Source organism: Triticum aestivum, chromosome 5B (assembly GCF_018294505.1).
Source record: "Triticum aestivum cultivar Chinese Spring chromosome 5B, IWGSC CS RefSeq v2.1, whole genome shotgun sequence".
Taxonomy (NCBI): Eukaryota; Viridiplantae; Streptophyta; class Magnoliopsida; order Poales; family Poaceae; genus Triticum; species Triticum aestivum.
The window spans coordinates 679,130,137-679,147,265 of NC_057807.1; the positions used below are offsets into that span (position 1 = coordinate 679,130,137).

At 48.9% G+C, this 17,129-nt stretch overlaps 2 protein-coding genes across 2 annotated transcripts; one reads left to right on the forward strand and one right to left on the reverse strand.

The window, feature by feature from the left end:
• The first annotated feature begins 11,425 nt into the window (after positions 1 to 11,425).
• Positions 11,426 to 13,038, forward strand: LOC123117607 (mucin-5AC). The gene is made up of 3 exons (XM_044538327.1): positions 11,426 to 12,384; positions 12,485 to 12,524; positions 12,627 to 13,038. Exons 1-3 carry the CDS (start codon positions 11,490 to 11,492, stop codon positions 12,916 to 12,918), a joined length of 1,227 nt encoding a protein of 408 aa, XP_044394262.1. The 5' UTR covers positions 11,426 to 11,489; the 3' UTR covers positions 12,919 to 13,038.
• A 370-nt stretch (positions 13,039 to 13,408) lies between these two features.
• LOC123117608 (probable RNA 3'-terminal phosphate cyclase-like protein) lies at positions 13,409 to 16,234 on the reverse strand. Its single transcript, XM_044538328.1, has 6 exons — positions 15,976 to 16,234; positions 15,735 to 15,884; positions 14,956 to 15,137; positions 14,712 to 14,878; positions 14,390 to 14,600; positions 13,409 to 13,863 (listed from the first exon to the last, which is right to left on the reverse strand). The coding sequence occupies exons 1-6, from the start codon at positions 16,172 to 16,174 to the stop codon at positions 13,654 to 13,656; spliced, it is 1,119 nt and encodes a 372-aa protein (XP_044394263.1). The 5' UTR covers positions 16,175 to 16,234; the 3' UTR covers positions 13,409 to 13,653.
• Between the last annotated feature and the right edge of the window lie 895 nt (positions 16,235 to 17,129).

The following is a 17,129-nucleotide window of genomic DNA, read 5'->3' on the forward strand; positions in this document are numbered from 1 at the left end:
TCCAAATCAAACGATCCATCTCATCAATGCAATTTGCTTTAGGAAACATATAATGGATGTGAAGGAAACAAATAATAGACTATCCAAATCAATCGATCCATCCCATCAATGCAATTTGATTTAGGAAACATATAATAAATTTTAAGAAAACAAATAACAGACTTTAAAGAAAAATCCAATTAACTAATCTCTACTCTTAAAGGCCCCTCGATTGATTTTTGTCCCTCGCTTCCTTTTCCAGCACTTATACAATGGAAGGAATTATAATCCACCTATTTGTTCTCCTATATATCCGTGCAGGCAACACAACATAAACCGGTGAAAAAAACACTCACCTCGCACGTCCCCCTGCCTGCAATCCCGAAACGCCGCCATCGCTCCAGGCTCCAGCCTCCGCCGTCCTACATCTTGCCCCTCTCCAACCTCAGAGACCTCCGCCACCGCCGCCATCTCGGAACCCCAGTTCAGGGCAGGACTCAGAGAGGGTGTGGCTGTGGACGACGCTGCCGCCGTCGCAGAACCCTAGGGCAGGGCGTGGTCGCGTTGCGGGCAGCGCGAGCGGCCGTGCGTCTCCCCCGTCAGGCTGTCCTCGGCAGGAACTCGGGACCTCCTCCTGACAGAGCTAAGGCCCTCCGAGGTCCAAGTCGCTGTGCGGCGTGCACAGTAATCTCCCCGGCCTACTCTGTCTTCACGTCAATGCTCATGTGCTCCGACCCTCCCCGACCCCTCCCAGCAAGCAGCAGAGTCTCTCGTCTGGGTTTGAAATCAATAAGAGCAGCACAAAGTCCAGGTCCCTGTCTCGGTGGCAGACGGAAGGAGAAGAAGGATTGATATGTATGAGAATATTAATATTGAACTCTTAAAGTTAATGTGGCTCCGTTGCAACACACGGGCGTTCTTCTAGTTCTAATAGAAATGCAGTGCGAATGTAAAAGAAACTACTAGCAGCGGCAAAAAATAAAAGAAGCTCGCGTAATAATCCCATAAAGTAAGTTGGCGAGGGATCGAACACAAGACCTCCCGCCAAGGAATGGCATCCATAGCCAGTTTAGTAACTAAGGTTTTGTGTCTAATTCGGCAGCCATGCGTATATGAACTATAAAAAATGCAGCAGATTAAACCTTTTAGAAACAATTCAAACGTGGTTTTAAAAAATATAGTTTTTGAAACAAATTTGGAAACGGTGCCATTTTTTCAAATTCACGAAAATATTTTTGTATTTTCAACAAATTTGTAAAGTAAGAAGAAATTTTGAAATTCCAAAACATTCATGAATTTGTGAACAAAAATTGGAAACAGGAACATTTTTTTGGAATTCCAAAATATTTTTGCATTTTGTTTCTTCTTTTTTTTATTTTTTTATTTTGTTTCTTTTTTCAGTTTCCTTTATTCTTTTGGTTATTATTCTAACTTTTTTCTATATTTCAACAACATTTTTCCAATACACATCTAACATATTGCCAGTACAAATTACATATTTTTGTAATACATGGTCAACGCTTTTTCTATACACATTTTCTAAATGCTTGATTAGCATTTCTTAAATACAAGATTAACAATTATTGAATACATGGTAAACATTTTAATGTTCGTTTCAATATTTTTTTCAATGCTTGACTAACAGTTTTCAAATAAAATGATTAACATTTTTTAATATAGGGTCAATATTTTTTCTATTCACATTTAACATTTCTCAAATGCTTGATTAACATTTTCAAACACTTGCTCAACATTTTAAAAAGATTGATAAACATTTTTATATACATGATCAATTTTTTCATAGTTTTTAATACATGGTTAATATTTTTTATTTACACATGTAATAATTTCCAAATGCTCGATTAACTTTTTCAAATACTTGTTCAACATTTTTTTTGAATGTTTGATTAATATATATATTCGTTTTTAATACATGGTCAAATGTTTCCATCATTTTTAATACATGGTCAACATTTTTCCTATATACATTTAACATTTCCAAAATGCTTGATTAAAATCTTTCTAATACTTGTTTAACATTTTTTTTCAAAATGCTGGATTAACATTTTATATTCGTGATAAGAAAATCATAAATTTTTAAGTACATGATCAATAATTTTCTACTTACATTCGACTTTTGTCCGAATGCTTGATTAGCATTTTTCAAATACTTATTCAAAAAACAAAACGGAAAAAAGAGGTTGTGGGCCGGCCCATCTCGGTCGCCCCTTCAGCGAGTCCAAACATGGATTCGCTGAAGACGCGACATAGGGGCGCCCGCGTTGGCACGGGGTGAGTGGTCAAGAGAATGAAAGAAGTCCATATTTCACCCTCAAATGTGGCCTAATGGACAAATTACCCCCCTCCCCACTCAAATTTCATATAGTTTGCACCCTAAAATTCCCAAAACCAGATAAATCTTTTCCCATCGATTTAACCCACTATTGGGTCAATACTGCCTGATGTGGCGTGGTATTGTGGTGGGTAGAGAGAGGCCAGGTGAACACACCCAAACCCCTCTCTCTTCGTGGTTCGCCTATGCTTCCTTCGATGCCGCCTCCGCTGCGTCCTGTTCCGCCGCCGTCGAGGTTGAAACCACTGCAGTCATCGTCGCCCATGGTCCAGACGACAAAATCGTGATCGGATTGAAGCCATGGATCCCGGTAAGTGATGTGAACCCATTGCCCCTCTCTCTGGTGTGTGATGGGGATTTTAGGGTACCACGAGAAAGGGTTTTGATGGAGGGGATTTTGGGGGTTTCCGTCATCTATGTATCGTCAGCCGTCGTCGTTTATTGTTCGTCCAGTTAGTCAAGAGGATGAGCGAGCCAAGTTTGAGGATGATAGAGCCACGTTCAAATTCGCGAACATTGTATTATAGTGGCAAGCACATGTATTTTAATGAATGTCCGGAAAATTTCTCTTTAGTTGGATAAATATTTTCGCTAGCTGCTATCGCTTATGTAGGAAGATAGCAGGAGTTAGTTATCTCTGTCAGATGTTAAAGAAAGGCATAATCTGCTAGTAGAAAGCACATTCTGAATGAATATATACTTTCAAAACTGAAACTTATGAGCAGGAAGAGCAAATTAATTAAGGTACTGTCAAATGTGATATCCAGAATGAGCAGGAAGAGCACATTCTGGATGAATATAGACTGCCAAATTCGATGGCAAAATAATTAATATTGTATATACTTGAATTTTGAATTCAAATAAGTGAATGAACGAACATTCGAACCAGAGACCTCTCAAAAGAGGAACTAGGTTGCTACCAACAAGTCAGAACCAACTCTCATGACATTAATCAGATCCTATGTACTTTACTATAAATCGAGTGTTTAAATTCAAAATATTCAAAATTTTGATATCTTTTGCTTGGTATAGGAATTTATCGAGGGGTACGGAAATACAAGGTAACCATGGGAAATCTCGAAATTTCGACCGGTAACCAAAACCTTGATATAGAGTACCAGTAGTAGCAGTACCAGTATATATGTTTATATATACTCCCTCCGTTCCAAATTACTCGTCGTGGTTTGAACTAAAACCATGACGAGTAATTTGGAACAGAGGGGTAGTACTAGTAGCAGCAGTACTAAACCCGGGCAAACGTCGGGCCGGACCGGGTTTCGGGCCGGGCTTGTAAAAGCCCGACCTTCATTTCCCAAGCCCGAGCCTAGCCCGAAGCCCGAAATACTCCCTCTTTTCAAGCCCGAGCCCGGCCTGAAATCAGGCCCGAAGCCCGAAAGCCCGGCCCGAATGCTGTTTTTTAGTGTACGCATGTGCAAGCCCGGCCCAAAGCCCGAAAGCCCGGCCCGAAGTACATAAAAAATGAAGCCCGAGCCCGGCCCGAACTATCTTTCGGGCTGCAAAACAAGGCCCGAGCCCGGCCCGAACGTCAAGCCCGACCAGGCCCGGCCCGGGTTTTTCAGGCCGGGCTCGGGCCGGGTCGTCGGGCCGGGCTGCCCATGCCCGGGTTTAAGCAGTACCTTATTATCTGCTCTTCCTTGTGGCATATTATATGTTCAATATTTAGACAAATTTGTACGGAAAAGGGAAACTGATGAAGGTTCAATTGCTAGTACAGCCTGAAACTTAGAGCATCTCCAGCCGCGCCCCCAACAAGGCTCCCCAGACGACTTTTCGGTCGTCGGCGCCAAAAAATCGGCACAGTCACGCCCCCAAGGGCCCAGTTTTCGTCGGCTCGGGCCGAAATTGGTGCCGGCTGACCCAACCCGAACCCGGCGTGCTGGGGGCGCTCGGGGGCGCCGGGCAAATCGTTTTTGGCGCGAAAGAGGCGCGGGCCCTCCTTGCCAGCGACTCGTCTCTCTTCTCATCGCTTCGTCGTCCTTATCGCCTTGTTTCCCGCGGCGAATCAATGCCAAAGCTGTCGCGCGCTGCGGCGCCGGTCAGCCTCCATTGATGCCTCACGGGCGGCGCAGTGAAGACCGGACGACGCGCGTCTCCTCGCCCACCACGCGTACACGCAGCGGCCACGTGTACGTGGCGCCTCCGCCTATATAAGCCGACCCCCGCGCGCCGGAGACACGCACAAAGCCTCCACCGCCGACGTGCCATTTCTCCCCCCTTCCTCCCTCTCCTCTCGCCGTCTCCAGTTCAAAGCATGGCCGAGCGCTTCCCAGGCAACGGCTCGGCGGCGAACGGCTTCGACCGTCGCCACCTTCACGAGGACGAAGCTCGGCTCCTCTTTGATGCCGAGTACCCGGTCCCGTCGGACATGCGGGTGCCCGGGGCATGGAGAATCAGCGCCGGCGGCGTCCCGGTGCCATCACCGCCCACCAGGGCGGCGCGGCGTGCGGAGATTGCACATATCCGCGCCACCCTGCCGCGGGCGGCGAGGGAAGGACCACGGTACGTCCCCGACAGCCCGCTCTGGGAGCCATACTTCCGCCGCCGCCACGTCGAACAGCTCGAGGCCACGAACGACGCCGTGCCCTCCGGAAGGCTCAACTCCAAGGGGCGGCGCCGATGGTGGGGCGTGCCCGGCCGCACGCTGGAGGCCGTCCTCGAGTACATCGAGGGCAGCGACACGCCAAGGCTCGAGTACCCCGCTCCCCTGGCCTTCTCTCGCCGACGTGGGAGCTCCTGGACGCCGAGGCGCATGGAGCAGCCCGGGGTGTCCTCCTCCTCGTCCGGCCGCTCGTCCGGCTCTCCCTGCCTCCGCCCCGTCAAGTCGGAACCCCAGGACACGCCTGTCAGCGGGCGCACCCGCAGCTCGAGCGTCCGCATCGGCGACTCCACCCCCCCCCCCCTTTGGCCGCCTCGTCCTCGTCGCGCCCAAGCCAGAGCACGGCCTCCTCGCGGAGTACGAGGAGATAGCCCAGCGCGGCTTCTTCGACGAGGAGGCCCTACAGTGGGCGCGGGATGACTACCTCCGTGACGAGATGGTCCGGCAGCGCCGGGCCCTGGAGGAGATAGCCGCCCGCAAATGTGGGCACGAGAATGAGCACGGCGTTGTGATCCTCGACAGCGACGACGAGGACGCCCCCGGACCGTCCAACCCGCCGCGCCAACCGGGGGAGGGTTGCAGCAGGGACGGCGGCCATGGCGGAGGCGGCGACGACGACGACGACGACGGCGACGACGATGACGATGGCGGCGACTACACGCGGTTCTACAGCCTCCTCGGCATGTAGAACTGCAAGGGTGGCGGGCGGCAAGGAACGGCGAGGGAGACGGCGAGGAGCAGCCTAGTAGTTTTTTTTCTTTTTTGTAAAATATTTTTAAATATGAACGAACTCGCCGAAGTTTGGTTGAATTTGCGCCGTGTTTGTGCCGTAATTTAAATTTAAAAAAAAAAGTGGGCACCATGACTGGGGGGGCATCACGCCACCAGCGCGCGGTTTAGCGTCGGTACGCCCCTGGGGGTGATTTTTAGCGCCTCCTAGGGGGCCAACGGTTGAAGATGCTCTTACACATCATCACAACATACTCCCAGCACAACAGAGCACAAGCACAAGTATACAAAATTTCATTTCCGGTGACATTCATCCCAGGTTGATACAAATCTCAGGTTTCAGATTGTGCCATAAAAGATCCATGGGAAAACTAAACAGGTTTCATTTGCTCATTTCATTACAACTTAAAACTAAACAGGGCACAAGCACAAATATTACAGCCTTCAAGATTTTATTTCTTTGGCTTGTTCAGAAAACAAAGCATCCTTCTCTTCTATCTTCTTCGTCGGCTCAATATCTCTCCAACCGCTCATCAACAATCAGATGGTCTCTCCCCTCCTTCATCCAGAGGTTCTTGGTAAGGTACATGCAGCGACCTCTGAGACACTGTGTGCCGGTCCGACGACGAGCTGCATGCCATGGGGATTTGGGGAGGTATGCGCTAATCAACTCGTGTACCTGCATCCGGACAAGTTCTTACATTGTTAACACGAATGTGCAATTCTGGCAATGGTGCAATTTTTCTACCTATTTGTGTGAATCTGTTACCAAAATGACATTGCTAGCAGCACGTCATAGCTCCATGTTTGGCGGCGCCTCGTCTCATCTCGAGATTTACGAAGCCACTGTCTCATCATCGATTGGAACGTCTCCTCCCATTGAAAGCATCGCCGAAAATCTTGAAATAAAATCAGGAATAATGCGAGCACCAAGGCTTGAACCCTGGTGGGCTGGGATACCACCGTCTACCATCCAACCATCCATCCAACCACAGATTGGTTCACGATTTTGGGGATTTTAAGATGTAAATTGTACCAAATTCGAGTTCAAAGGGGTATTCGTCCATCAGGCCACATTTGAGGGTGAAACATGGACTTGTTTCTCAAGAAAATGGAAGCAAGGTGGGCCGGCCGATGCAGGTACTCTCCATTTTGGGCCTGGCGACTGGCCTGCCAACCAGTTCACTGATCCACTCTGTTTTTTCTCTGTCCCATTGCTTCTCAGCGCGTGAACACACCAGGAAGAAAGCCGCGCAGCACGTGCCTCTGTGCTGTGATCCCATGCATCGGTGGATCGAGCTAGCGAAGAATGTTCCAATAATCCTCACTCGATTAGTATAGTAGTGCCGCATCTTTTCTTCTTCCTCCTTTTTCGTCAAGTGTGCATGCATGCATGCTCCCTCGTGCAGCGCCGTGCGTGCGAATCGCATCGATCTCGATCGGGCGACGCTAGCACCTTTAATCCTCTCTTAGTTTAATCAACGACCCCCCGATCCCAATCCCAATCCCAATCCCAATCCCAATGGAAGTCTAGCTAGGCCCCGATCGATCCATTCACATTCCTTCTTGGCCTTAGCTGTTAAGCAAAGTGCTTGCCTTTTCTCCATCTTTCTGATCCCCGGCTAGATTACTCCCTACCCTCCCCCACTTGGCTCTTGCCTCATCTTCTCTTCCATTTCTCGTTCGTCTTGATCCATCGCCCAATGGCTAGCTACGTGCTTTAGCTGCTTCTTTCTTTCTTTTTTTGTCTATGGTTCATTGCCGCGGATTTGCTCAAGACTAGCTGCTAGGGTCAACACAGACCATGCATGGTGGTAAGTGGTAACTCACAAAGACCAAAAGTTTGTTTGAGACATATCCATCCATCCCGGGTCCAGTTGAGAAAGTCTGATGGTGATTGAGTGAGAATGAAAGCACAACCGATCAATCCAGTTTACAAGAGAAAACCAGTATCCAAAACCAGCAGGTCCAAAAGCCGAAATCACATATATACAACCTACCCAATCGTCTCCATATCTCCCCAAATATGCTCCCTCCTTGCCCAATCATGGTGCATATAAATTGTCCCGAATGAAATTTCGATAAGTTGTCCCGAATAAGTTTTGACCATGTTGCCCAATCATGCATGATCCTTCCTTGTACAATTACCAATTCAGTACCACTCCATCGAAATTGAGCAAGTGGCGCTCCAACGCCGCCATGTCACTAGCATGTGGTCGCCATATGGCATATGGAGCACGCTACGCATTTGGTGGTTCTGGAGGTTGTGCGTAAACGCAAAGTCATCATAATGCGCCTACATGATTTCCATGCAAGTAGGACCCATCTGTCATGGGTTCATATGTTTTTCCCCCAAGAATCCAAAATTCAAAACACATTTGATTCGATTCGATTTCATTCCTATTAATTTGGGCAGAAAATTAGTCGCAGTGCGACTATTACATTGATAGACAAACTCATAATTAGTTAAGCTATAAGCTAAGCAGCTCATAGTTGCGGCCACCCACCGCGGCCATGGCCGGCGAGGGCGGGGTGGGGTTCAAGTGTGAATGCCGCAATGTGGGACTCGATGGCCTGGAATTGCACCTTGGTGGCCGCGACCCAGACTGGACATGCATCGGCGGTAATGTGGGGAGGGGGGTGGGGGCGAGAACGTGCTCCCAAATCCACCACTCCCTTTCCGGCTTATCCTTTGAGCTCGGCAAGGGCCACTTCCATCTGCTCCCACTAGGGGTCCAGGGAATCTATCGGCATCTTCGTCTCCACCTCATCTCCAAAACAAAAGATGAGGGGGAGCTCGATCAACTGCACCATTGGAAAGGAAGAGGTGGATTTGAAGGTGCGCGAGAGAGGATTGGGAGGCGCCAGACAGGGCAATTTATATGGGAAAGAGAGGAGGGTGGCGACCGTTTATAGGCCGCCTTGAGCGCCATTGAGAGGGCAGTTGGAGAGGCAGGAGGTGGTGGGCGACCATGAAGGGGGGCGCTTCCTAGTAGGAAACACGGTCCTACTCATAACGCTACTCCTAGGCTTCTCACAGACAAACCAAGAGATATTGTCGTGTGGCATCCATCCGACCAACAACCATGGGAATCTGATGGAACAGTTGTGCCATAATGGCCGGGTGGTTGCCTCGCCGATGGTGTGTGAGAGACCCCGCTTCTTCAAAAGGTGGTTGCCTTGTGGGCCGAGGACGAAGAAACCGAAACCTCCCTCTCGCGCTGGCAATTGGGTTTGGAGCAAGCTCCAAACGGGGCCTCCACATCCTCCAAATGTGGAGGCTGAGACATCACATATGTAGGGAGCTCCAAAAAATATGGCGATTGAGGGTTGGATGGCAAATCTGCTAGAGTGAGTTTTTAGCCCTTTGCCCCCATATTGACGGTTATTATGTAGTTCAAGGCCTTTTGGTGACTCTGCCATAGTTGCTCTAATTCTCTCTATCCGTCAGAAATATGCTTCATCCTTATCAAATTATAATGCACATAATTTTGTCCTAAGTTAAACTTTGTACACTTTGATCAAGTTTATAAACAAAGTCAATATCTACAATACCATATCGGTACTAGATTCATCAAGGAAAACATGTTTATATGGTATGTGTTTCGTATTGTAAATGTGCGTAATTTTTTTAATTTGTGTAATCTCCAATTCTTTTTATATAATTAACATAAGCGTGCAGAAATGGAACCTTTGTCCTTCCTTGGTTAGTTGCTTTATACAAGGAAAACATAGCCAAGCAACATGTTAATGCGGTCGATCTCATGATGTGTTTTTTTGATAATGAAGTCACCTATATGGCAATGTAGCATATGCCAGAGTGAGCCAAGAGAGAAACTGTGTACTCTATTCTCTACCGAAAAATCACCTAAAGAATTATATCAAAGGAAACGCTGCAAAGTTCTCCAATCAGCACCTTTAATTTGCTGTCATCAGCAAAGTGACAACTCCACATAGACATCTGCGCTACGTATGATTAACAATATAACAACCCTATCTATGACGATAGACTACGAAAAAGATCATCGCCGCCGATGAATTCGTTCGACGACTTTCACGCGAATCGGTCGAAAGTGGCCCCAGATAAAACGTTGATAAGCAGCGCGAGTGCTTCCATCCGGTGTGGCCAGAAGGACTTTAATGACTGGCACTGTTAGCATTTCGTGCTAACAAAAAGCATCCTAATCCTAACTTCAGAAAGAAGAGGTGTAGGCTCCATTAGCCGAAGATCGCAACCTGATGACACGGGCAAAACAAATCTAGCAGCGAAAGCCCTACAATCTTCCCCCCTTGATTTTCCCTGTCAAAATGATGTGTCTCAAGACCAACCATGCATAACGCTAGTAATTTTCATATATAAATTCAGTTTGCAGTTGAATTTCATAAACAAAATTCAGGTGGACATATGAGGAGGAAATGGAATGCAACCGGCCTGCGCCTTGCTGATGTAGCCAGGTAGGTGCCGCAGCTTGCCGATTCTGGCAACCAACAAGGAACGCAACAGACTGTACTGAATCCTCTGATTTTAGCAGATTCCTGTTGCCTCACTCTTGAGGGTTCAGAAAGCCATGGCAGCTTCATACCTGCATTGGTCCAGTGGATTCTAGCTTCTAATCCGTGTAATTAATTCTTCTCTGTAAAGAAATATATATCTAAACGATCTTATATTTCTTTACAGAGGGAGTACATGTAATTTTCTTGTCTGATCTTTCCACTCTCATCTTTGGCGACAAATAGCTCGCCGCGGCCGTTTCGTAAAAGGGAAACAGCAAGAACCCTCTCTGGCTAGAGAGATGCACACACACAAACACGCATGCTGACACAAAGTGATTCCAGAGAGCAATGGTGCAAATTAAGCAAGAATCCACTCCTTGAGGTCCTGGTGCATGCACATGGCATGAGCAACCAAGAGCAGCCTTTTTGGAGCCCATCTGCTATGCCCCATCTGGTCCAAACACTGGAATTTCTTCTTCTTCACAGCCAAGTCCACCACCACCAGAACAGCCAGTGTACCAAGTCTCTGTCCATTTGGATTGGATTGAGAATGAGTGACACGGACACACAGTGATCATCAGTGCAAGACTACTAGATCAGGACCATTTTTGTGTGTGAGAGACAGTCACCAAAGAGAGAAAGCACCTTTGTCGTCGATTGGACCTGAAAACCTATGGCGAGAGCAAAGCATTATCTCCTTTTGTGTGACTGTCTGCTGACAAGAACAGCAAGCAAATGACTGTCGCTTGCCAGTGTGTGTGCAGTTACATCACACTCTCACCACCTTCTACATGTATGTTTTTCTCCTGATGAAAATAGGGATGCCATTGCCACCCCTGTCTGAGTCAGCATTCTCATGCACACATTTTTCTTTTCGACGTATTTCGTCGAATTGTCGGCACAAACTCTTTTGTGCATCTTCTGCGACTGAAAGGAGACTGATCAAAGTGACAAGATAACATTGAAATTTTCACTTTCATGTTATTCAGCACCAGGTACATCTTTCTTCTTTCTCTCGACAGTAGGGGATGTGTACAAGTATTTGAAAATTCGAACGCTGTTCCAAAGTAGAAAGAGAAAAGGAGCATCATGCATTGCGTTGCATTTTCAAATTGCAACTATTATAATCAGAAACGAATTACGGTCCGCTTTGCCGCCTTTTTTTTCTCCCCTATTGCTCGTGCTTTTCCGCTTTGTATCACGCACCTCCAGCCTTTAAATTTCGCCTTTGGTGAACAAGCTCCTTTCTCCTCGCATTTCCAGCTCCGTTTCCTCCATAGCCTAGTCAGCAAGCAACCATTGCCCATTGCTCCATCAATGGCAGCTCCGGCTCTCAGCTTGATTTTGTGTATGCTCCTGCTCTCGCACGGCTCGGCGCAGGCCAGGAAGACGGTGCCCGGCGAGGTGGTGGCCGTGGCAGATCGGGATGGAGCGTCGGGCAGGGAGAGGTTCTTGGGTGGTGTTGTTGACGGAGCCGCGGGTGGCTCCCGGCGCCGGCGGGAGCTCCTTGCGGGAGCGGGGGCGACGACGACGCGTGACGTGTTCGCGCCGGTGACCAACCCGGTGACGGTGCCGGCGACCAACCCGGCGTCCCCGGGCGGCATCGTCACCGTGCCGGCGACCAACCCGGGCACGGGCACCGGGTTCCCCATCAACCCCAACCTCCCGCCGCTGTACCCGGAGCCGTCGGCCACGCCCGACCCAACGACGATGCCGGCGCCGTTCACGAACCCGGTCGCCGCGCCGACCATGCCGGCGCCGTTCACCGGCCCGGTCACCAACCCGGCCACGACGCCGACGCCGGTGCCCGGCACGTCGCCAATCACCAACCCGGCCACGACGTACCCGGGCGGGGCTGCCGGTGGCGGCGTCGCCGTCGGGAGCGTGCCGACGACCCCGGTGTACCAGGCGCCGGCGACGACGGTGCCGACGCCGACCACGGTGCAGCCGGCGGCGGGGGCCGGGACAGGGCAGTCCACGTGGTGCGTGGCCAAGGCGGGGGTGACGGAGGCGGCGCTGCAGGACGGGCTGGACTACGCGTGCGGCATGGGCGGCGCCGACTGCTCGGCGCTGCAGCCCATGGGCAGCTGCTACAACCCCAACACGATCCAGGCGCATGCCTCCTACGCCTTCAACGCCTACTACCAGCGCAGCCCCTCGCCGGCCAGCTGCGACTTCGGCGGCGCCGGCATGCTCGTCGCCACCAACCCAAGTAACCAAACCCTCACTCCATCACTTGATCTTCTTCAGCTAACTCTGAAACTGTTAGCAACGCCCTTTGATTATCACTGACGAGCTGCTGAATTATTCAGGTTCAGGAGCTTGCATGTACCAGACATCAGCAGGTTCAGGGTAAGTCTCTAGAACACATGATCTTGTCAGGAATTTCAAATCAAACAGTCAAATTCTTACACCTCTTCTGCTAAGCTGATCATGCAACTGTGACATGTGCAGTTCTGCCGCCGGCTACAGCCCGGCGGCGACAGGCACCACCTTCGGGCCGGTGGGCGTGACGCCGAGCTTCGGGCCAGTGGGCACCACGACGGGGACAGGACCGGCGGTCAGCAGTGGAGGGTCGGGCTCGACGGTGCTGAATGCGAACAACTACCCCGGCGGGACCTCGATGTACGGCCCGGGCAACCCGGCGGGCTTCTCCGACACCAGCAGCGGCGCCGCCCTTAACTGCAGCTGGGTTCTGTCTCTGATCTGGATGTTCACCTTTGCTTATGTCAAGGTGAAGGTGTAGCATCCATGTGCTGCTGCTGCTGCTGCTGATGTGTTCTTCTCTTGTTGACATGATATTCACTTGTGTACAGAGATGGATAAATGAATTCATAGGGGAGAGAAGACTAGATATTCTTGTGCCTGTGTGTGTGTGTATTGGACTGAGCTAAGCAGAATGTTGCTTATAGCTACTCCCTCCGTTCGGAATTACTTGTCTCGGAAATGGACGTATCTAGAACTAAAATACATCTAGATACATCCATTTCTGCGACAAGTAATTCCGAACGGAGGGAGTATGAAATAGTATGTGTTAGGTGAGCATGGAGTTCATTCTCTGTGAACTATGTTATGATATCAAATGATCTTCTTGCTAGCTTCATCTTTTCCATTACCTTTCCTAGTAGACTTTTCGACACGACGTATAAGGGCATGCTCGATTCGTACTCACAGGTTGCTAGATGTTCAGGGCAAAATGTGTGCATGCTGAATGCTAACACCAAATACCAGAAATCTCAATGTGAAAAGCTCACACCCATGTTTTCTCAGGAACAGAAGTAGTTGCTATATTAGATCTACGATGTACAATGGGGGTACTTTATAATATGATCAGGCAAATCCATTCTGGATCAACTAGCTTACATCAAAACTACTATGTGCAAGAAGATCTACGACGCACTTGCAACAAAACTAGAAAATTCTATTGTTACGGTTCGAAAACACTGTTTTCCATCCTAGATGAGGTTCATGATAGTTCTGCTTATGAAATCTTCCGAGCAAGATTCTTCACTCCCGCACCAACACATTTTAGAGTGACCGTGTTTGAGTTTGGGTCAGGCTTGATGATGAACTTGACATCAAGGAACTCCTTAATGTTTCGAAGTGATTCTATAGCGCGCGGTGTTAGCTGTCCCACGCGAACCTTTGACACATCGGGCGGGCATAGAGCGCACAGCATGAACAGAAGGCCCTGCAAATTGTTTACAAGAGAAACATCATGTGACTTAACAGAAGAAGCAAGATTCAAAAGGAGCCATAGAAGGAAAGGCAGACAGTCTCAGACATCATCTTGCCAAAATGAACCAAGGACTAGATTGGCAGAAGAACTTGGATAAAACAATCATTCTAACGGACTACATCCATGCATACTATGTTCAGTTTGAATTTGTAATTCTTATCCAGCTTTCATGGCTGGCTTTTGAGTTGATACAGTGGAAGAAAGGATTCCCCCCTGCTGTGATCTCGAGGGGAAAAAAGTGCTAGAATTGCCAATTTATCTTCCTACAACATCATCAGCCAAAATAAATGACCATTATTGTTGCAGAACGGTCAAAGTGCTTCAGAGCAGACAAAAAAACACAGTAGTGATTGTGAATCATACGAGAGGCGTGTAAAGAAAACACCAATTATCAGCCACAATGTAAAAAACTAAAAATATCTGCCACCAGCCTGCTAAATAATATAACAAAGGAATAAACTGGAATGAGATACCAGACCTGGTGTATTGAGTCAACAACTCCTCCTTGAGCCACCTCTTCTAGCAGCATCGATGCAACTTGCTCACCAAGATCCTCTGGAGACATTAGCTCAGGCTTCTCAGATTCTTCACTCATTTCATCAACATTGGGATAACTCACAGTAGCATCTGCAGAAATCAGGCAGCCTGTTGTGGTCTCAGCAACTACAGATACGCCATAGCCTGCTGACCTGCCAAAAGATGAATACATTTAAATTTTTTAATAGCAGGACACGAGGAGATAACAGCAGTGTGTGTCACTAATAATATTCAACAGATTCTACTTCAAGCTGGAAACGTACAATCCACCAGCTCTATGATCGGTGAAGATATGAACATCCGGAATGAACTTATTGAAGAGTCCACGTGCAGCATAGAAGATACGGGATACAATCTGTGGAGATACATTTGTTGAGAATGCTACACCTCTTATCCTCTTTACCATTCCTTCATCAATCCAATTAACTGCCTGCAAAAACACTTGATATTAGAACCGGAATGTCAACAGAAATCACGAAACATGAGCAGAAGTAAGCTCCAACACACCTTTAGTGTATTGTTTATATTGGGAACTCGGAGAAGCACTTCACCACCACCACGAGGAGGAGATCCCCGGCTTTCAATTTTGAGCTCCAGCCCGTCAAGGGGAACACCAAAATGCTTGAGCATATGCAATGTAACCATCCGGAAAGCATCCACAGAAGGGTCCTTTGTATCATTTGTGATTCCTAAAAATAATGGCGTCGCATTTAGACTCCATACAAAATTCAGAAGCAAAAGACGTTGTATGATCAGTAACAGCGATGGCCATCAACCTTTTGGAGAATTTGTGATTCCTACAGGCATGGCATCAAATTTAGGCTCCGTAAAAGTGCTCTATGATCAGTAACAACAATGACCATCAATTTTGTGCAGAACTAAAGAAGTCTTATTTTAGATGTTGGCTTATGAAAGCTTGTGAAGCCTGATGTTAACAGAGCATCTTCATTAGCGAAAATAAACGGTGACAAGGATCATGAGTTCATCAGAAAGAGCTAAGGTTTGCTTACTCGCCGACAGTGAATTCAGCCAAATTAACTAAGCCCCAATAAAACCACCTCTGTCAAAACAATCCAAACCAGAACAGAGTCCGCTCACATAAGCCACATATATACACCAACTAAAACAACCCATTGGACCGAACAATGAATCAGACTGGACAACGAATAATTCCATCTAGCAGTAAATATGGCTGAGATGGTATCGTAATTCAAGAGTTACAGTAGAAAACATGGCAATCAATCAATTGAACTCGAGCAGAAACAGGGTAAGCAAACGTTCTTCACCTTTGAGACGGATGGACAAGGGCGACCTGGCGAAGAGGCCGAGCACAAGGAGCGGCTCGATGAAGTAGCCGATCCCGCGGTGCACCCCGCAGTCGTGCTCCAGGCCCTTCCCGCCGACGACCACCCCGGGCCTGTACCCGACCTTGGTCCCTGCGAGAGCAGCCACGAAATCAGCCACCAGCGCCAAATCGAAGCAGCCCCTGTCGCCGCCAGGGCCACACACGAGTCGGCGCGCACTTGCCTGTGTCGTTGACGTCGATGACGTGCTGGTCGGAGACCTTGTCGAGGAGGCGGAGGAGGGACATCTCGTGCGGGCGGAGGCCCCCCTCGCCGGCGCGGATGTCCTTGATGGTGATCGGGGTGGAGGTCAGCGTCGCCAGCACCAGCCGCTGCCGGAAGTCTCGGCAGCCCGACAGCCTCCGGGACTTCTCCCGACCCATCCTCGCCTGCCGCCGGCGCCGGAGACGGTTGGCTACTCGCTCGCCTCGCGGGGGCGGGTAGGGTTTACTTTTTTTTTTAGCAAAACAGGGGAGGGCTTACTAGGTTTTTTTTTTTGAGACATTATTGCTAGGGTTTGTGAATCAGTTGCCATTTTCTCGGAGAACCAGGCCCAATGGGCAAGTGAGCCGGGCCTCTGGCAACGGCCCGCTTAGAACCATGCTCGGTGGTCTAGATCAATATAGCCCTTTGTCTAAAAAAAAGATCGATGCAGCTCAAGCCATAAAAAAAAAGTACAGCCCACAGAGAGACGTGACACCGATAAATGTCGAGAACACTTTTCGGTCTTCAACACGGATCACCAAATTGAGCCGTGCTGATCCGGACGTCCGAAATTCCACAAGTCGGGGCGGGGGTCCGAAAGTCTGCCACGCCGAATTCCGATGCCTCGAATCCATCCAAAAACCCATCCGGCGGTCCCCGCAATTTCACAATCCGGCCACCATCGCCTTCACCTTCAGCCACCGTCCGTCATACCTCGTCGACCTCAACACTAACTACTTGTTCATGGAGTCGTGGTGGCCATGGCTCGCCCGGCCACGGTTATGAGCCCATTCGAACAAGCGGGCAGCCATTGCCCATTCCGCCAAGACCGTTGATGTTGAAGCCGGTGGCGACGATGATGTTGATCCGACCATCGGAGGGCTCGCACTGGTCACCCGTGTGCCTAGGTTGAGGGGCAAGGACAAGAACCGGCATTTGCTACTCACGGTTGGAGGGCCTCCGCCCACCAGATGTCCGTGGACATCTACGAGCGAAAGTTTGATGATCCGCATTGGAGATGCCTCGATCCCATAACCATCACATAGGTGTCCGGTCACCGAAAAATCATTTGGTCGCCTTTCATCCTTCACTGGCCAGCCAAACACTATGCAAAAAAAATGCCATGCAGTGCAG

Bases quoted from the DNA above. Each gene is read 5' to 3' on its own strand.
- LOC123117607 (XM_044538327.1), top strand. From the start codon at position 11,490: ATGGCAGCTCCGGCTCTCAGCTTGATTTTGTGTATGCTCCTGCTCTCG. The intron at 12,385-12,484 runs GTAACCAAACCC...TGAATTATTCAG, and splicing joins GCTCGTCGCCACCAACCCAA to GTTCAGGAGCTTGCATGTAC. The intron at 12,525-12,626 runs GTAAGTCTCTAG...TGACATGTGCAG, and splicing joins CAGACATCAGCAGGTTCAGG to TTCTGCCGCCGGCTACAGCC.
- LOC123117608 (XM_044538328.1), bottom strand. From the start codon at position 16,174: ATGGGTCGGGAGAAGTCCCGGAGGCTGTCGGGCTGCCGAGACTTCCGG. The intron at 15,138-15,734 runs GTGAAGAACGTT...CATTATTTTTAG, and splicing joins CTTGTCCATCCGTCTCAAAG to GAATCACAAATGATACAAAG. The intron at 13,864-14,389 runs GTCTGGTATCTC...AACAATTTGCAG, and splicing joins TTGTTGACTCAATACACCAG to GGCCTTCTGTTCATGCTGTG.